We start from the raw sequence: 20,726 nt of genomic DNA on the forward strand, positions 1-20,726 counted from the left end.
GGGGTAGTACTTGATGGAAAACTCGTTCATTCCACACATAAAACACCTGAAACATAATTGCTTAAAAACAATGAATATCCTGAAGGTCCTCGCACATTGCTCATGCTGAGCAGACAAACAAATACTAGTCCGTGTTTTTTACGTCTTGTTGGTTCATGGTTGGATTGTGGGAGTGTCGTCTATGGAACCGCTTGTAAAACCGCATTAAATATGTTGGACCCAGTGCTGCACTTGGGGCTACGTCGTGCATCCGGAGCTTTCTGGACGAGCCCCGTTGAAAGTCTACGTGCAGAGCGCCAGAAGTGGAGCCTTGAACACAAGCGCACTTTCATATCACTGCTCTATGCAATTAAGGTGACCTCCATAATAGTTCACCCTTGTAATATCCCTAACGACATTTCATCCGCTTATTTGTACGCAGCACGTCCATGCTCACCTGCTCCATTCTCCTTGAGAGTGTGAGCCCATGAGGAGGAGCTAGGGATTTCACTTGAGGAGAGCATGAAGTCCTCTATTGCGGGCTCCATCCTGCCTCGGGACAAGTCAGCAAATTCTTGCGACTTGTCTTTTAGGTCTATTGACATGCAAAACGCGCCGAGAGAGATAATAACGCAACATTTTTTACTACTAAAAGACACATAACCGTATACCGCCTTTTACACTGATGCATCCTAGTCTTCTTCTGCTGTGTCTAGTGCGGCACATGGTCTCCAGTTTTCCAGCACAAAGACATTAAACATAAACAGTAGTATACTGACATCATAAGCGTATGACATTTTATTTGCAGTACAGCACATCATACAAATCAAAACACAACACTTCATAATCTTTACAGACTCGAACAGTCCCTCAAAACAACAGAACAGCCCCTCGCTGGCTTTGCGCCCCAAAACCGACAATTATCATCATCATTACCCTTTTACCACATCACCGTAATCTGCCTGAAATTTTGTTTTGTTCTGTTTGTTGAGTTTGTCTCGACGACTGAAATCTACTGAAATGTCATACAAGCATCTTTTTGTGGAAAGTGGGGCGTCGGAAGGGCCCGGAAATAAACTCACTCATGCTAAAAGGAGCCACAAAATAGCCAAGTCGCCGCACTGAAATTTCCGTCGCCACGAGTCTCGAAAAGTCGCCAATTTGGCGACAAATCGCCAGACCTAGCAATTGGTAGCCACTGTGGCTTCTTGATTATACATGATAAAACTTTGAAGGCTTAGAGTTTTAACATAGCAGTCAAACATGGGACTTCCCCGTCCCGTAGAAGCCCACGTATTGACAGCAGACGGGAATTCCGTAGCGTTTACGACGTCACTGAGAACTTATTGAAGGTGAACGAAAAAACTCTGCTTAATGATGGAACCATCTTAGCGTGCAACTGGTGCAATGTTGTACCTATAAACCTCCCTGTTATGCCGTAGGGAAATCTATCGCATTAAAAAAAAAATAGACCAATTGTCATAATTTTTGCCGGGAAAATTTCGATATGACAACACTTAAAGCCGTTTTCTGTTGAGCATGTCATGTAGGCTTTGCGGTAAAGCGTTTTTGCCGCCCCAGGTGTGATCACGGACGAACAATCTGCGGAACACAAGCCACTAACAGCGTCGCTGTAAAACAAGAATGCGAAAATTGTCGGATGAACGCCTTCCAGTGTGTTCTTATACGGTTCGTTTCCTTCGGCTTCCTGATCATATCGTGGGTACAGCCGGTTCGCAGGCTGAAAGAGTAGCGTGTACAAGGAGGATTTGCCGGCGAATTTTTGATCGGAGCTCTGCTAATGACAAAACTGCACGCCACCCACCAGGGGTAGCCACTTTTCCGATTGAGTAGATAGCACAGCCCGTTATAACACCAGAAAACAGCAAGACGACCCCCCAATAAAAATTCGAGGTCACGCAAGAAAAAAAAAAAAAGAAAAGCCTGGGCGCGTGTGTTGGCCTTAGCGCAGAAAAATACGCTCTCTTCGCGACTGGGAAACCGGCGACTTCGGCGGGCTGCGTCCCTGTATACACGTGCTGCGAGCGTCGGTATCGCCGATTAAAGGGGCAGCCGTGGCCTTCGGATCCAGCCGCTCCTTACGTAACACCTGCGAAGTGCCGTAATTCCACTCACACAGCGCACAAGCAAGCGCTGCCCTTCCTTACGTTCCAGGCGTGGTGGGTGATTTGGAGAGAGAGAGAGAGACAGAGAGAGAGAGAGAGAGAGAGAGAGAGAGAGAGAGAGAGAGAGAGAGAGAGAGAGAGAGAGAGAGAGAGAGAGAGAGAGAGAGAGAGAGAGAGAGAGAGAGAGAGAGAGAGAGAGAGAGAGAGAGAACAAACTTTATTTTCCGCAAAACCTAAGCCCAGGTCCTAATTTGAAAGTTCAATTCACCGGATCCACGCAGTACTCCAGAATGCCCGTGCGGATCCTGTGGACGTGTTTGTAGAGAGCTTCCTGGGCCGCCTGGATGTTTACTGTCGGCGGGGGAGACAGTAAGGGCTCCCAGGAGGTGATGGAGGCGAGGGATGGGGCAAGAGATGGCGGGGTGCAGTCCCAATAAGAATGAGGGATGGATGGGTAGGAAGAACAGGTGGGACAGGAAGGATGGCCAGGGTGCCGGTGATGAGGTGATGGGAGGGCAGAGAGAAGTTGTGAGGTGAAAATGAGAGGCATCTGGAAAAAAAAAAACGGCAGCCAGTGAAATTGAAGCAAAGGCTGCGCAAGTCACATTCCAAGCGCCATTCTTCTTACTTCCATAATTAGAGGCAATAAGGACCTATCAGGTTATGTATCGAGGTCGTTCTTCGTTCAGCTGCGGGCATATTGAGAAAGCCAGAGTGACTGAAGAGGAACCAAATGTCATATAGCGTCGTTACGAGCGGTAATCCTTATTACGGAATACACAAACTAAATAGCACTGCAGGTACTAAACAAACTTATTATGTGACACTGGGTAGCTCCGTGTCCACCACTGCACAAATGTCTAAAAATGAATTTTTGCATAAGCAACTCCCAATTGGGTGATGTATTATTTGAGGATAATTAACGTGTCTTTACGGGTTTCTTAATGTGCCTAAGCCCCGTAGAAATAGGAAATCGATTTCCGCTTAATAATGTCACCCGTACAAATAATTGATTATGAGTTATAACGCGCCGTCGCTACACAGGCGGGGAGGCGTGCCGTAGTGGAAGACTACAGTTTAATTTTGACCACCTGGGGATCTTTTACGTGCGCCGCAATCTCGAACACATGGGCGTTCTAGCCTTTCGCTTCCGTCAGAAAAGCGGCCGCCGCGGCCGGGAATCGAACTCACATCCTTGAGCTCAGCAGCACAACACCTCAGCCACTGAGCTGCCGCGGCGGGTACCCATACATATGCCTAAAACTAGCATGCCACTGAAAGGGGGCAAACCTGGATTGTTGCTTTCCTTGAATATTCCGTGCTGTCTCACAGACACACTGTTATATCGATTTGCTTTTTTACCCGCCGCGGTGGCTCAAAGGCTGAGGCGTTGCTCTGCTGAGCCCTAGGTCGAGGGTTCGATCTATGCCGCGGCGGCTGCTGTTCAGATGGAGGGTAAAAGCGAGAACCCCCGAGTGTCGAGATTTCGGCTCACGTTAAAAAAATTCTCCGCATTTCCCCGAGGGGAAGAATGTGAAAGTGCGAATGCACGATTTGAATTTGCGCGGTTCGGTAATGTTCGCGAAAGAGAGATCACACACACACACACAACTACAAAGAAAGAAAGATGCATTTGTTCACAGACACCTATTTGTGTTGTCGTTGTACTTGATTGCTAGAACGGATCTCAGCTTTGAAATTTCGTGTCAGTACTCCTTTAAGCGGGTGCATTAGCCCTTCTCACGCCCGATTCCCGGCCAATCCCCCACGTGGGTATGTGCCATGTCAGCGGCCAGGCAGCGCGCGCCCATCTCCCCCCGTTGCTAAGGAAGACGAGGAGCGCGCGCACCCGCAGCTGTTGCCATGCGGACTACGGCGGCGGACGATTCAGGCTCGCTTAAAGGAGTACTGACACGAAATTTCAAAGTTGAGATAACTATGTAAAACGCTTCATTTTTATCAGGAGATATCTGATAAAAATGGGAGAGAATAATGGGAGAGGCCTTTGCCCTGCAGTGGGCGTAGATAGGCTGGTGATGATGATGATGATGATGATGATCTCCCAGCAAGTTTTAACAGCAACCGTTCAGCGAAACATATTTAAAATCCATTTTAATCTTCGCCCGTACGAGAAAGCCCAGAGCGGATGACATGACATCATCTGCTACTTGCCCCAAACTGCCGACGTCGGGGCTCCCGTGACGAAGCCGACGCGCTGGCTGTGGTGGCATCACTAGTCCATGTGATGCCATAAGGTCTGGGCGGGAACATGGCAGTAAGTCGCCACTACTGCGCCTGTTTTACTAATTATCTAGCCCAATTGAAGCGTGCATTAAAATTGGCATAATTGGTATTCGGACAAAGCAACCTTTTGAATAAACCAAACTTGTGTACTGTCTTCATGGTCGCTTATTTCCGTTCAGGAATTTGATTTCTTGCATAAAAAGGTTTCCGTGTGTGCCCATCGTTACCTTTTTAGATGTGCCCATCGTTACCTTTTTAGGTGTGCCCATCGTTACCTTTTTAATCTCTTGCTCTCGGGCTTGTCCCTCCTGCGTCGTCGTCGCGGCGTCCGTCCGCATCCCTCCTCCGTTCTTCTCTCCCACAGCTGTGTGCAACACTCTCCCTCCGGCTCATTAGCATACCACAGCTGGCGCGCTTGTTTGGCGCGCGCTTCGCTGCGTTAACTGCTGCTCCGGTGCGCGCAAGTGCGCGCATGCGCGACACTCCTCCGTTGCCTCCTCTCCTTCAATCGCTGTGAATATAAAGCGGGTATCGCGCCGCGGTGGTTCAGTCAAGCGCTCGCTCTCGCACTGACGTGACCTTGCTATGACTACTTAGTTGAACCCCCCGATGCGTCGCATCACACCAGGGTTCCCTCGCGGGAAGATGGGCGTAATTTCATTTTTTCTTTTATTCCCGAAGTACCGTCAGGGGTATTTATGTTAATGTAACTGTGTCCTCCGCTTGGGTATTTTAGCCAGAGCCGCTCCGACAACTGGGGGTGCAGGGCACCTCCTTTTTTTTCCGGCTCATGAAAAGAGTGTCTGGAGACAGCTAAGAAAAGCTGACTTGTGCTACCTTTGTTACCAAAGCTACCAGAGCCAACGCAACCGTTCAGCAAATGCCTTCATATAATTACCGACGAGGAGATTGTTCGATCTTTGAATTATACACAAAAGAAAGCCAGAAATCTAGCACGCAGCCTAGTAAGCTATATATAGCTATACCGTTATAATGATAGTATGTATGTATTGTGGTACCGGGGTGCTTGCACCCGGCCGCTGTTCCCCAGAAAGACACTGAGCCCCCTCAATCACACCATTACTGGGAGTCCCTCTCTGCTAAGGTCCACTGCTCTGCCGATCCGGATGCGCACACCTCGCCCAGCCGAGTCCGCCATGTTCTAACCTCGCTCATCTCGAGCCACATCTTCATCCTCACCCGCCACATGTCCATACCGTGGGATTGTCCGCCGCCACTATTGCCGGGTTCCCACAGTATGTATATATGTATGTATGTATGTATGTATGTATGTATGTATGTATGTATGTATGTATGTATGTATGTATGTATGTATGTATGTATGTATGTATGTATGTATGTATGTATGTATGTATGTATGTACGCATGCATGCATGCATGCATGCATGTATGTATGTATGTATGTATGTATGTATGTATGTATGTGCGTATGCATGTATTTATGCAGGTACGTATGCATGTATTTATGCAGGTATGTATGTATGTACGTATGTATGTATGTATGTATGTATGTATGTATGTATGTATGTATGTATGTATGTATGTATGTATGTATGTATGTATGTATTTATGCACGTATGTATATGTGTATGTATGTATGTACGTATGCATGTATTAATGTATGAGTATATTGTATATATACACACACGCGCGCGCGCGTGCGCACGCACACATATATTATTTGATGTGGGGACGCGACGTTTACTCTTACTATCTCGCGTTCGGCTACTGCGCCCCACGGAAACTTGCTTGACTGGATGTCGGAGAAGGTACCCCGCCTCCTCGCCCTTGCGTCCAGCTGGCGAGCGCACACGCGGGATGCGATGGGAGGTCGGCGTTCGGGAAGCGAGGTGAAAGGACGTGTCCGGCGGTCTCCTGCCTTGGAATGTGGGGCAAGGGCGAGAGCGGCTGCCGCTGGCCGTGGGCAAGGAAACAGGAGCGAACAGCGGCATCTCGGATTGCGACTCTGGCCCCCGGTGAGTCCAACCCCTTGGTTTACTTAGGTTGCGGTGGCTGCAGAAATCAATCATCGGGTCAAAAAGCTTGCCTGCATGCTCAGATTTGCATGTTTGTCACTGGACGATAAAACTAACCAGCGAAAAAAGCCCTTCTCGCTTCCTCCATCGCCACAAGCCACGGCCCGCCGCGGCTGGCGCAGCATAGAGCCGAGCCGCATGATAGGATCTTGTTGGATGGCTGCAAAGTCACAACCAAAAGGACACACGGAGATGTCTTTTGTCGCTGATATTAGCAGTCCATGAGAATACGTACTTAATAGAATGCCACATCTGGCGCATCAATGAGGCGCTGGCTCCCAAACCATATAGCGAAAATATTTGTTCGGTGGGCGAAACGTTCTTCGTACGAACCATGAATGTGTTACCGCTTGCATCAATCTGATTGCTGGTAGAGCCAGCCGCACGTTCCTGAAATGCTAAAGGATGTCGACGCCGTGTTTCCTCAGTGCACCATTTTGACAGGACCGACTCCCAAGGCGAACATGAGGCACTGAAATTCGAAGTTCCGTATCTAGGAAGCGTAGACAGAGAGAGAGAAAGAACCTTTATTATAAAAAAGATGACCACTGGTCACGACGTTTGAAACGAATGGGGAGGGAGGGTAAGAGAAAATAAGCAAATGCTTATTCTTGGCCAGTTCTTGGAACCTGCAATTCATGGGCCAGTTCGTGGTGATCGCAATAGGGTTTGTGCAGGTTCGCCAGTTCGCTCGGGGGTAGACCCACTCAAATAACCCGTGCTAGACCACTTTTAATTGAATGAACTGCTATTTCATAGCGTAGAGGAAAAGGCCCGCGCTGTGCCTGCAAGCTAGATTTGGAGTACGAAGCTGTTTTTATTGGCCCAAATTTCTCCAAATTTTTCTGCAGTCACTTTTATCGACTCACTGAAAGTCCAGGCTCTGGGAGTCGGCTGGCCTGGGTACATGGCTGCCATCAGAGCTGTTGTTGGTATATCGTATTCGCGGTGCGCTTCGTCCCTCATAAAGGTGTCTGTTTTGCAGCGAGCGGTCAGGGCCGATGACAGAGCCGATGTCTCCTACCCGGCTGCGTTTTCCCGTCTGTGAGAACGGGGCAGTAAGAACGAGTCTCTGTTATTTGTCTTTCGTTGTCAAGGCAAATGCGTGCAGCCTGGGGGCTTTTCGGAGCTGGCACCGGCTAGGAGAGGGCACGAGGGGAGAGGGGGCGGGGGGCACTTTGCTCGGGAGCCGGCCAACAAAAAGAGGCCCCCATTCTCCCCTGAAGGGCGGAATTTTTTGTGACGCTGTACTGTTTGTTTTGAGTGGATGTGAACGTAGCGGGACGAAAAAAAACTCCGACGCCTCAACAATGTGAGCTCTTCGCGCGTTGTCTCAAACTCTCTTTCGACATCCTCGCTGTTTAGAGTCGTGCCACGCCAGCCAATAAAGAAAAAAAAAACATTCCTCCTTTACCCGAGTTCAGGGCTTCAGGAGAATCCTTGATGTGACACCCAATACGAGTGTGTTCACGGACTATTGGTAAACTGGAGCAAGCTGTACCTCTTCCTCCTATTGAAGCCATCATTCAGGAGGCCAAAGTCTCCTACTATTACAAGGGCATGGCCTTTTGTACGTTGCTTTACTGTTTTGAAGAGGAAGTCGATCTCACCGAGTGGTGCAGATGGAGGACTGTATATGTTGAGGATGAAGAGGCTTCCTCGAGTCTTCCTGGGTGGGATGAGTTCGACAAGTGTATAATCCAATGAGGTCGGAAGAGAATGTGTTTGGGCCGTTTGGTTTGCCTGGATGAGGATAGCCGTCCTTGCCTTGGAATCTTCAGTGTATGTTTGGTATCCCCTGAGCTGTATTTCATCTGTAATTACGCGCTTTCAGTAAAGAGAAAGAGGGCAAACTTTAGAACTGTTGACAGTAAACGTCATGAAACGTCAAAATGACGACACCACACACAACAGCTTTGTCAACCGGAAGCACGTGAATAAAACTGAAAAGCCAATCAGAAAAGACTTCCTCCAAATTCCCATTGTCCTGGGAGTTTGTAGTCGAGTAGAGGGCCCCTTCGTATTGGGAAGCCTGGATAATCCGGTTGACCGTTTTCAATGGACGGCCTGTCACGAGAGCAATACTGCGCTGCATATAACCTCTTTTACACATTTCTGTTCTATCCTCCCGCTTGTTTAAGAGGCACTCGAGGAATCTTCAGGCTCCAAAATCACAGTTGACTGCTCTGCGTGGGCCACTGCAGGGTGCTACGTGATTTTTTAAGAACGAACTTGGTGCAACATAGTCGCACCAGAGACGGTTTATCAATGATTATTTTCACTCTTCTTTATTCTATTCGTTTGCGGTCATTGTTTCGAACGCAACCGCTGTTCGAGGTGTCACTGACAACAGGGTGTGTTGATTGAAATAAAGAATCAATCGGTTTGAAATATAGGCCAAACTTGGTCCAAGAGCACTATCAAGCGGTTGTGCGAAGAAAGAAAGAGAATGAACGAAAGAAAAGGAAATGAATCGCTGTAAGTCACTGCGACGATTACCGTCTTATCGGCCGTCGGACGATACCATATTATCGACGAAATGACTTGGGCTGCTGCTTTGTAGAAATGCCAGAGTGGTGGGAATGCCAAGAATTAGTGTAAGAGTGCGTCCCTTCCCCTTTGTAGAGCATTTCAGTAACTCACGATGTCACCCGCGTTGACGTCCGTAGTCGTAGTCCGCACCCCTCCCCCTACACTATATAAAAAAATACTATCCGGCGCCTGGTTTCGATCCCTCGACCCTGCGGGCGGAACGCAATGTACATGGTGCTCTACCCACTGCGCCACAAAGCCGACACAGAATGGGAGGCTACGAACGCGCCTTATATCCTTGACTCATTCAAACTACGTCAAGAAGCTGCTGATACAGCGCATTCACTACCACCAACTCCCCAAACACTAAACGTTAACGCAATACACCCACCCCCTATGCGACGCATTTACTGGAGTCCCCCTCGCGGGGAGATGGGCCCAATTTTTCACAGGGCCCATCCGCGTACTGCTCCGAGTTTGTTTTGAAGACGATAGTCTTTCTTGGGCTACTTAAACCCAGAAAGTTTGGTCTGTCTGTATGTCTGTCTGTCTGTCCGTCTGTCTGTCTGTGACTCGATTCAGCCACCCGGCCAAAGCAAAACAATGCCTGCGGAATAGTCTTATGTAGTCACAGCTAAATCTACCCGTCTATGTCCGGTGTAATGTTCATACTTGTCAACATTGTTGAAGAAGAACAAGACATTACGCAAATATAAGACAACAAATCAATACAGAAGTGATATTTGCAGTGTTCCTTTATAAAAAAAAATCAAACATGCTTGACTTTTGCGAAATTAAATACTTCATCAACTGCAGAAAAAGAATTCACTCCGTTGTCGCCTGATGTCGCCCGCGCCACTATAGCTTCTGGCTCCATTTTAAGAAATCAACCGGCAACAGTTACGCAAGGTTCCACTAGCTAGGTTCCACGTTCTGCTTGCAACGCACGCGGAGTAGGGAAACGCGGTTCTATAAACGTTGAAGAAGGGCGCCTCGAAGAACGCGCGTCTTCGCCGTACGGCAGCGTTCGCATCGAGATACCCGGTTTGGAGCAGTGGAACGCGGGAAATTTAAAATGATTTAAGCAAACCTTTGGCGTCTTTACCTTGGGAGGAGCGCGACGCAAGAGGAACAACATGCGAGGTGAGCGGGAAAGCGAAGGGAGGAATTTACTTTGCAAAAGCCGATAAAGGCTATCGTCTTTTGACGGCATTTGCAACGAAAGGAGCAGATACGCGGCCAATTTTTTGTTTGCCACGCGTTCTGGTGTTCCCTTTAATGTTGCTCATAACTGCACATGTCTTGCAGGGAATCCACGTTTCTTCATAGCCAGCAATGTTTGGCAAAAAGGAGAAAATGATAGTAAGAGGGAGAGTTTTGAAGATGACTTTGCAGAACCCCTGCGGTTCACGGACCGCCACTTGAGAACAACTGCACTAATGCTTTGAGTTTTACAACCGCCACTTCCCTTACCTCTTGAAAACATCGTCGCCTCTGCATGCTGCCCGGGTCTGCGTTCCGCAGAAATGCTTGCTCACTTTTACAAAGGGTCTGGTTACGTTACACAGCATTTAGTTTTTCCAAATTGATGTGAAACACGCGTCCGAAGCGATATCATTCGAAGGTGGCGCCACTGATTACGGGATGTACTTGAAATGGCGTGACTTCCCCTTGGAAGTCGAGCGCGGTCCGCACATTTCCAAATGGGCATCCAGCGATAAAACGAGCTCACTGTTCCCTCACACCGGCCCGTTCATTGCTGCCGTTTCCTCTTGCGAGGCGCATTGCCCCAGAAGGGGCCAACAAGTCGGAATACGGGCGTAATAAAGACCCGGCGTTTGTTCGATGGTGAGCTGCGAAGAATTCATAGAAGTACAGACCCCGCTATGGCGGGGCTGTACGCCGCGTTGCATACAAGGTCGGTCGGCGGGAGAGAAGGCTACAAATTAGCGAAAACGAGAACCGCGGTAGAAAAACAGCGTTAGAGGGGAGAGAGGGTGTCGAAAGCGAAAGGGCAAGACGTCGGACCGGATCCGGACGTTCTCTCCCATCGCGAAGCCTCTCCGAAGGAAGCGAGGAGCCAGCCCGATCTAAAATACAAACGGTGCGACGGCGTTGCTGCGTCGTTTCTTGGCCGGACGTTAGCAGACGACACCCCCGGCGGGAGTCGATGGTTTTCCCTGCTCTGTGTCAGGCAACGCGGCGCAGTTACCCCGCTTCCCTGCGCGCCTACGCACAAGCAACTGTTTCATTCAATCATTCCGTCTGTACGGTTCTTTGACGTCAAATAGGAGTGCCACTGGGTGCCATTGTGAGGAGTGCGAGCTGTCGCCCGACACTTCGGCGGTCGCCTGCGAACTGGACAGCTGACCTACGCTCGACGAACGGTCATCTGCCTGGAAGACCGGTACACCTCGCGGCGTTCTGCTAAGACGTTTTCGCGTCGCAACAACCTCCCTGCGACCTGACGACGACTTCCGGCTTCGGGCTGTGTTGCTAAGGTGACCGGAGTTTTTGAACGAGCAGAGAGCGCGAAAAGCAAAGGTGAGCTGTGTTATTTTAATTCGCGAATTGTTTGCGCGGTTCCGGAGAAAACGATGCTGATTTGAATGATGGTTAACTATGAGTAGCTTTTCTTTAAGTGGTCTGTGCTGTAGGGCCGCGACACATGTGCCTTCCGATGATGGCATCATTGCCACGCTACTCATTTTCGTCAGACGCGAGCCTTAACTAGTTTTTTTCAAGCTGTTCTAAAGCAACACGAACAAAAAGAACCCATGTTCTGTATTTCTAAAGACGCACACATTACAAATGAACAAAACAAATTATAAGACCAGGCCAGTATATTGTTACCAATGCTTGCAACAAGGTCACATGCGCACCTCATGCCAAAATCTACCGCCTGCTCAGACCTCGGCGAATCCGAACACGGATGCTGAAAATAAAAATGCACCTAAATTTCGATGTGGGCTGTGCAAGTCTGATGATCACGATATACCAGACAGGAAGTGCCCGACGAAGCTTAACGCCAAGCCACGTACGCGTGTGAAGAGCTCCCAGAGGTCCCCGGTTTGTCAATGGCTCCGGCTTTGCTTTCAAACGCGTATATGCGTTTCCTAGTCAGTACAGCCAGCCGTCACCTGAGCTTGCGTATGGGGGTTATATCACAGCATAAACGTACCTAAAGCATACAAAACCACCCGAACTGAAATAAATAACAGCCAAAACGGACCTGCAATGGTTGAAAACCACGGTGTAGAAATATATTGAACAGAAATAGCCGAAACCGACCTAAAAGAGGAAAACCCGCAAAAACGTACAAGAAGCAGTAGCTGACACTGACCAAAAGGCAACGAAACACCCGGAATCCCATTTATGATGCATAAAGATGTACTATATCATCATCATCATCATCATCATCACCAGCCTATCTACGCCCACTGCAAGGCAAAGGCCTCTCCCATTATTCTCCAATTACCTCGGTCCTGTGCCAACCGTGACCAATTTATCCCCGCAAACTTCTTGATCTCATCTGCCCATATAACTTAAAGATAAAGATGTACTATATGTGGGATAACAAATGTTGATATTCAAATATGACATACCCGCTTAAAGAAAAAAAGCGGTGACGGGATTTGAACCCGTTTAGGATGTTTGCTTCGCAGGAGCGGAACGACTACACTACGAGACCAGGCGGTTCTGAGCGATTAAATTGAGGGCCACATGCACGTGGACATACAGCTTCAAACATGCCCCTAGATGGCCCCATGCGTCGCTTGGCATGCCCATTTGGAAATGTGCGGACCGCGCTCGACTTCCAAGGGGAAGTCACTCCATTTCAAGTACATCCCGTAATCAGTGGCGCCACCTTCGAATGATATCGCTTCGGACGCGTGTTTCACATCAATTTGGAAAAACTAAATGCTGTGTAACGTAACCAGACCCTTTGTAAAAGTGAGCAAGCATTTCTGCGGAACGCAGACCCGGGCAGCTTTGACACGTGTAGGCAGGTAATTGGCTTTATTTCTGCCTGTTAAATATATCAGGATGCAGATGTGCAGCTAGAAGCGGCAAATGCAGCAGATATTTTCACGCAACGACAAGCAAAAAGTACGAATTAACCGAATTGACTCAATAGAGCGGCTTTAAAATACATTGAAAATATAGCGAACCAAATAAAATTTGGAAATTTGTTTGAATTAACCTAAAGTTTGGATTAACCGAGTTTGAATCATCACGAGTCTGCTGTATTTACCATTTTGAGGTACCTTTCAGTGGGAGCTTCATAAATCGCCTGCTAGAGAACCTTGCTAAGTTGCATCCTCAGAAATGCACCTCTTACAGCGGTATCATTGTTGCCTTTTTTTTTTCAACATAGTCGGAACCATGCGATCAAGCACACGCGCAAAAAGGGCAAGAACGAAAAAAAAAAAAACCGTTGCAAAATGTCCATTAGAAAAGCCTGCACAAATCAAGATGTCTAATATTCTTGACCTCGTCATTTCATCTCAGAGGATGCTGCGATTTTGCACAAATCAAATGCTAAATCTTTTAGATACGTACAATATTTATTGCTTCTCATACTCGAGAAATGCACGGTAAATACTCACTCGTGTTTTCACTCGCGTTTTAACTCGTGTTTAAACTTAGCCGTTATGCGCCGTTTCCCCTTGTTTCATTTTTGTTTTCGGGTCAAGGAAGCGGAGCGAGGTGTTCCCTTGCTTGTTGGTGATAAGGCGCCAGCAGGAAGGGGCCGCGCGCGAGACAAAGGAAGGCGCTTAGGTGGGGCCATTCCGGGCGACCACAGACTTTCACCACCGGCTTCCTCCTGGAGCCGCTTCCTGTAGACGCCTGAGCATGATGTGTGGCTCACAGACTGTGTCGCCTAAGAAAGCAGAGTCACACTGACTAGACTTTCAGTGCCCCATACTAGAACAACGATTGCAATAAACGCTCACGCAGGCCGCTTTCTACCCACGTTTTATGAGATCACTGCGACAGAAAGTATTCTTCCGACATGAAGGTAGCCGCTACTAAGCGTCAAGGGAAAGAAGACTAGGCACAAACCGTTCAAGACTTCGTCGAATCTACTCGTAGATTCCGCAGGCTGCTCCGGTGAGGCGTCGGGCCTAATTACTCGTTTTCAAAACATCTACACAGGAATCAAGCCAGTTCCTAACATGAAAAAGGTAATTTATGTTTCCAAATTGGCATGTCGCATATTTTTTTTACTCTCCAATATAATTCTGATTGAATCCAGGATGTCTGGAAGGTGCTTAGACAGCTCAGGCGCTCCTAATGGACGCTACAATCTGCTCACACAAGGAGAACTGTTTAAACCCCGGCGAAGGATAATAAAGGTGCACGGGGCCACCCGAAATCGGATAATGCTGTTGCATCAGGCAGTTCCCTAGACCTAAAAGCCCATGTTTGGGTCATTTATGTTTTTAATAATATTGTTACCTAAACGACGTGCGTTAGCGGCATGTCGTGAGCACTCATCCGCAAATGCTATAAGAAACCTCATTTCGTTTTTTTCCGTCTGCGTAAGATGTTCTTTGTCATGTGTCAGTTCGTAGACCGATCTGCCGGATGCAGTGTCTCACCCAGTAAGCTCAACGCTCGATCCTGGGAAACCCCTTTCGCTAACTGTCGCTGAGTTGGGCAACGTGACTGCTAGTTCACTAACCCCTGTCGCGTTTACAGTGTATCCACCAAGGGCGGCAACACCCCTTTATAGCTCCGTCGAGTAAAGGCTAGGGCCGTTGAAGTAGCACGGAGTAGCACGGTTAAAACGTGAGGTGCGCAGAGTGGCGGATGTGCTCTCGTAAAAGCGCGTGCCGCAGTGTTCCCGCGCAGTTGAGAGGCCCCCGCACGTGATTGTGGCTGCCCGGCGAGGAAAACCCCAGCCGGGCTGCCTTGACACAATGGCCGGTGAACGGCCGTTGCGCAGCTTTCAAGGTCCCGCCCGGCTGCATCCGGAGGAGCGATTCTTCTTCGCACGGCGATGGTCAAGTCGAACCCTTTCCACTCCACACTTGCCAAGGGGCGGCTGTCTCTGACCTGGTCACTATTGTTTTGGTGAACGCTGAACGTTAGAGCGCAACTCGATCCAGAGATTCTAGACTGTCGCTTTGCGTACGTCCGATGAAGCTATCTGAACTACCCCACACCCCCGCCCTGTTTTAATGTGTAGAATTCTTTGCCGAGTACCCCCACAGCCATGGCGATGTAACGTCCTGCATTACTACAGAAATGTATGTATCGCTGAAGTTAATTTTCTTATCGCTATAATGACGTAAATAGAGATAACTGGTCACAGGAAATTTCGAAAAACTAATAAGTAAGAAAAATACAAAAAATTACGGAAAACGGCGAAACGTGTAACGCCGTGCATTTACACAATAATGCAGATTTCAGAAAAGTTCGAAATGTAATCTTTATAGTCACGTAAACGAAGAAAATATTTGTCGGACGAAATTCTAAGAAACTAAAAAAAAAATTGAAAAATGACCGACAATAGCAAAACGTATAACGGTTGGCATTTCCACAATAATGCAGATTTCGCGAAAGTTTCCCCTTTTATCGTTGTAATAGTGTAAATGGAGATAATTGGTTGAACGAAACTTTGAAAAACTAAATATTAAGAAAAATACAAAATAATTCCAGAAAATGGTGAACCCTGTAACGCCCTGCATTTTCGCAATGATGTAGATTCAGGAAAGTTCCGTCTGTAGTCGTTATAATAGCGTAAATGGGGGTAATTTGTCTAACGAACGTTTTGAAAAAATAATAAATAACAAAAATAGGAAAAAAATACGGGAAATAGCAAACGACCGGCATTTCAACAATAATGGAGATTTCGCGGAAGTTCCACCTATGATCTTTATATTAGTGTAAATAGGATAATTGGTACAAAGAAATTTTGGAACACCAAAAAATGAGAAAAATATTAAAAAAATTATGGAAAATGGTTAACCGTGCAAAGCTTTGCATTTCCACAATAATGCAGATGTCCCCAAAGTCCAAATGTTGTAGTTATAACAGCATAGATGGAGGTAATTGGTGGAACGAAATTTTGAAAAACGAAAAAATAAGAAAAATTATTAAGAAATAACGAAAAATGGCAATGCGTATTACAATAATGCAGATTTAACGAATGTTCCACTTCGAATCGTTATAATAGCGTAAATGGAGATTGAGTCGCCATATTAGGCTACTTCATTGGGAAGTGGTACACACTCGGAAGCACCTGCCTGCTGTCAGTATATCGGCTTCTACTTCAGGCGCGTCGTGGTAATGTGTTACGACTGGTGTTCGTGTTTTACTCCAACTCTCGCTAAACAAATTGCACCAAGATGGCGCGTTTGAGCAACCAAAAATTTTGACTGGAAAAACGCACACTCAAGACAAGTGGCAGGTATTAAAATGCTACACATTAGTAGATAATTCTCTGAATTTCTGCACAATTTTCTTCTAACATCTTTTTTTTTTTATTGAGCGATTGGCCTTGCTGTGTTTTTCCCATGCGGCCCTGTTTTATTTTTTAGACAACACCATTTTATTTTTTGCAGTGCGTTTTATTGTTTATTTACAAACAATATGGACGAAATATTGTCAATAGCAGAAAAAATGTATGCCAACTTGTACGAATCCGACCCACATACCTCAAATGACTTAACTGATGATTAATTTATTTATTTGGGTACTTAAACGAATCTATCGGCACTGTAATGAGGAGTAGCTGTGTTGACGAGCAAGCAATTGAATGGAGGTCGCAGCAAGAAATCCTAATCGGACGAGAAAAGATCTCGGCATCTGCGAACTGTCAACTGACGCTTTTCATATACGACTCGAAAGCTTTGAAGTAGCGCGTTGAAAAGAAGCCATTAAATAATTGGAGTGCGCTGCGATACAAAGGTTAAATTTTTGGTTGGGGTCGACACGTCACGTGATGTGCAAAGCGGCTGTACCAAAAGGCTGGTTTTGTCTTCGGTTATTGCTAAGTGGAAACGAAGGAGGAGGAACAAACTTTTATTGAATAACAAGACTTTTGGCATCACTGATGGGTGGATCCCTAGTCCAAGACTCCAATTAGACTGGCCTTTTATTAGGGCGAAGATTTCGGCGCATGTTAAAGATCCCCAAGTGGTCAAAATTAATCCGAAGCCTTCCACTACGGCGCGTCTCATCACCTGCGTTGCGTCGGTGCGTTAAGCCCTACAATCAATCAATTTATTAGGGCGAAGGCGTTAGGTGCCTAGTCAAGCTTGAAAAGTTACCGCCGTCCTCGTCCGTCAACACGGGTGGTACAGTCTTGTGCGATTTGAAGGTAATCGCGCAAACTTCGACCGATAAAGACGATAACGCCCCCGCCCGAAATTTTTGGCGTGCCTGGGAACTAGTTTATGCATTCTCCTCTACTTCGGTCGCTGTTTCTTCAAGCGATCATTACCCTCGCGGCTAGTAAACCACCCTTTTACGCTTCGTGGTGATTTTGTGATGTTGTAATCAAGTACGTGCTTTCTTCTCAGTTATCGTGAGCAGCAATAGCACCCATTGTGGGACGTCATTCCACAATAGGTAGTGGGACGCCGTCCCAGTACCCATACTCTTACAAGAGGGGGACGTGGGACGCTATCGATAGTGGAAGGTCGTCCCTGTGTGAGCGATAAAAAATACGAAGGCGCTGCTTGTTTTGCAGCGAGAGTGATGGCTGCTTGAATAAACAGCGACTGAGGGAGACAATAATGCGTAAACTAGGAACCGGACGCAGTAAAACAAGTTGCGCGGGGGCGTTACCGTCGTGGTCGGTCGACGCTCGCGCGATTAACTTCAAATCGGACGCGCCTATATGAAAATGGCCACCGCTTTAAAAACAACATAAATAAATAAACACATTTCGGATCGTGCGGGATTTTAACCCTAGTTTCCGGTGTAGGAGCCCGGTGCGCTAGCACTGCGGTAACCCGGTGCCGTGCCAGAATGGAACAGGAATTAGGCTGACGCGTGACACGTGACAGGTGAACGCGATGGCACGTGAGTAGTACAGGTGCACGCGGAGGAGGCCTCTGGATGTGGGAAGCTGCTGCGTGAATTGCGGCCAGTCTGCTTATCGTCGTAATTCGCATTAAAGGACGAACAAATTAAAGCGACGAAAGAGACGCAAACATGCATGTGTGGCAGTCAAGACGTATTTGATAATTGATGGGATTTCACCTTCAAAAAAGGCAATTAAACTCAAATTTCTAAGGCATAGATTGGCTCGCCTTGGGCACTGATGTGCTGGATGGGCAATGGAAGATTGTCATGAGAAAACGACATGCACGAAAATAAGCTGTTTTTTAATGCGGAATTAGCTATTTCAAAACTAAAATAGCACAAAAAGTCGCACAACACTACGCCCTTCTTTTTTTCTTCGATAATAATTCCAAACGAGACGGGTGTCCCCCTAAGCCTTGATGTACGATAGCATCTGGAAAGATAGTGCGACAGACACGCAGATTTCCCCCTCTGTTAAAATTTAGTTTGATGTTTCGTGTATTCCACAGCTGAGAAGTATAGCTCAACCTAGATTGCTGCATAGAATGTCAGATTCGTTTTAACTTTTCAAATAAATTGCACAATCATGTGGAAGAATACTTGGAGATAAAATAGGGGCTTTTTGCCTTGTTTATAAAAAGAAATGGGGGATCCCAGCCGGCAATACTGCTGTACATCAACTTCGAGATAACTGCTTCAAAAAAGTACGAAAAGCAGTAATACGTTTACCTAGAACGACATCCTCAACATTCATCTTGCTCCACACAATTTTCTTTGGATTTAAGGCTCACGGTCAGAAGAATAAAAAAAAAAGGCTACGTATTGTGGAATCATACAGTTGGCGGTCTATGGTTAGTAATGAGCGCTATACCTCCCAAACAAACGCACTGTTTGTAAGAGCACTGCCCCATACAGCTGTATTTCTGAAATATTTCCAATTTTATCGCTCCCTACTCTCCTGTATACTCATCAACCAAAACCTGCTTCATTAACACAGAGATATGTTCTTTGAGAGTTTGCGGCGGAAAGTTAAACGGTAAAGGTATTGACCTCTTTTAGATTGCGCAGCTCGGAGATCCGGTGGTTATAATCCCCGGGTGTCAACTTTGTTAAGCTTGGTTCTATAACACTTGCGTCACAGTTGCTGCAGGTACACTCAATATGAACAAGTCTCATCTTCATCCACACGCCTCGACGGGACAACGTTTATCTAGCTTCATTCTGTTTCATTCGGATTTCCGCTAAGCATTTAGCATTTATAGAATTTTTCATAAAAGAAAAGAATGAAAAAGAAAACAAACGAAAGAAAGAAAGAAAGAAAGAAAGAAAGAAAGAAAGAAAGAAAGAAACCCGCAGGGCCACGCGGAGGCTGTGAAAGCGCATTCCTTGAAACGTAAGCAGGAGCTCTCACTCGTGACTGAATGATACCCATGAAAAGTTTGTCTATTTACTACCCCTGCACCGAACGTATAAATTTCAAAATACCCAGTGGCACCGTTCCTTCAAACATTCCTGTGGGCCGATAAGCAACCGGCGCTCGTAAGCGCCGAACGCAAAAAACCAAGCTTTCCGCGTGATGGAGTTCGCACAATCCTTCCGCCAGTTCAAAGCGTGCGCCGGAACCAACAACTTCGAAGAGCATAGCGAAAGTTTATTTTGCAGCTGCCCGCTTACTGCACCAGGGGGAGCACACGTACTGTGCACGAGCTGCAGCAGCAGACTAATTTAGAAGCGGCGGATATTCGCCCCGAGCGCGAACAGAGTCGGCCCCTGGCGGCGGCGGGACGAACCGCTCCTAGTGTGGATGGCGCTCTCGCGTCGTCTGCTTTTTCACGTTGCGTGCGGCGCAAGACGCGTGCTGCACACGACAAAACAATCAATATGTGTGCTCGTTTGGCAGTAAGCAATGACATAGTTACCTCTGCTTGCGCATTTCCTCTAGAAACGCAATAATCAGCGGCCGTGGCGGATTAATGCGCTGGTTTAATTCCACGAAACATCTTCGCCCTGGTCACCGCTTGAGTGTGAAACGTGTTATAAACATTGTTTCCATACATTGCACTTTTCTTATTGTTGAGTGCAGTCGTCTGCCGTTTCGGGAACGTCGAAGGGTGCTTTTTGAAGGCGGCGTAGTGATTATTTAAAGGATAAAAGTTTAGTACGCGAAACGGGTAAGAAGCGACAAGACGTGTGCATACGCGTGCAAATTCCACACCCTTGTAAAATTGCGCTGTGTCCTTATAGAAAGAAGAAACAAACAAAAACATTTACACTGCACACGACCCGTGCGCTATCGCCCATACATTACCGGACACGTATTTTACACCCGCAAGCGCCTGTGTGATCGTGTCCTTCCCGTACCTTTTCTAAAATAAAAACCATTTTTGGGCAGTCGTTGTATACTGAGGAGGAAGAATAAACATTTTTCAACTGTATCAAGTTGCTAATTTTACGTATTATTTAAAATACCTTTCTATGGATGCGCAAGAGTATTTAGGGGGGATTTTTCGGTAAAATTAAGCAGTTGTGAGTTTGCGTCTGTCATGTGGCATTTCTTGTGTCATTTTCATATATATCATTTTCAAATCCGACATGAATCACCTTGTCCAGAAACGTGTCTCACTCAGCATAACCAAATGCCTAATATGGTCACGTCTTAACCTCTTAAGGTGGACCTAAGTTTAAAGAAAGAGGAGAAAACGCGTAATATAATGCACGTTGTTGCCCACGTGTGTGAGGGGTGTGT

General features: G+C 46.9%; 1 protein-coding gene across 3 annotated transcripts in view; it reads left to right on the forward strand.

The window, feature by feature from the left end:
- The window catches only part of LOC144174193 (polyunsaturated fatty acid 5-lipoxygenase-like), a 72,532-nt gene that overhangs the window by 21,657 nt on the left and 30,149 nt on the right, over positions 1–20,726 (forward strand). Inside the window, exon 1 of one of the 3 annotated variants that reach the window (XM_077702726.1) lies at positions 6,214–6,346. The exons of 1 other annotated variant lie outside the window; for it this stretch is intronic. In XM_077702726.1, the coding sequence (XP_077558852.1) occupies positions 6,256–6,346 (91 nt within the window). In that variant the 5' untranslated portion in view covers positions 6,214–6,255. Of the gene's footprint in view, positions 1–6,213; positions 6,347–11,045; positions 11,483–20,726 lie in introns of those variants that run through there. One more of the 3 variants, XM_077702728.1, reaches the window with a different exon arrangement.

The sequence above is a fragment of the Haemaphysalis longicornis genome, unplaced genomic scaffold (assembly GCF_048455015.1).
Source record: "Haemaphysalis longicornis isolate Haplotype H1 unplaced genomic scaffold, Haemaphysalis longicornis Haplotype H1 scaffold_3, whole genome shotgun sequence".
NCBI classification, from domain to species: domain Eukaryota; kingdom Metazoa; phylum Arthropoda; class Arachnida; order Ixodida; family Ixodidae; genus Haemaphysalis; species Haemaphysalis longicornis.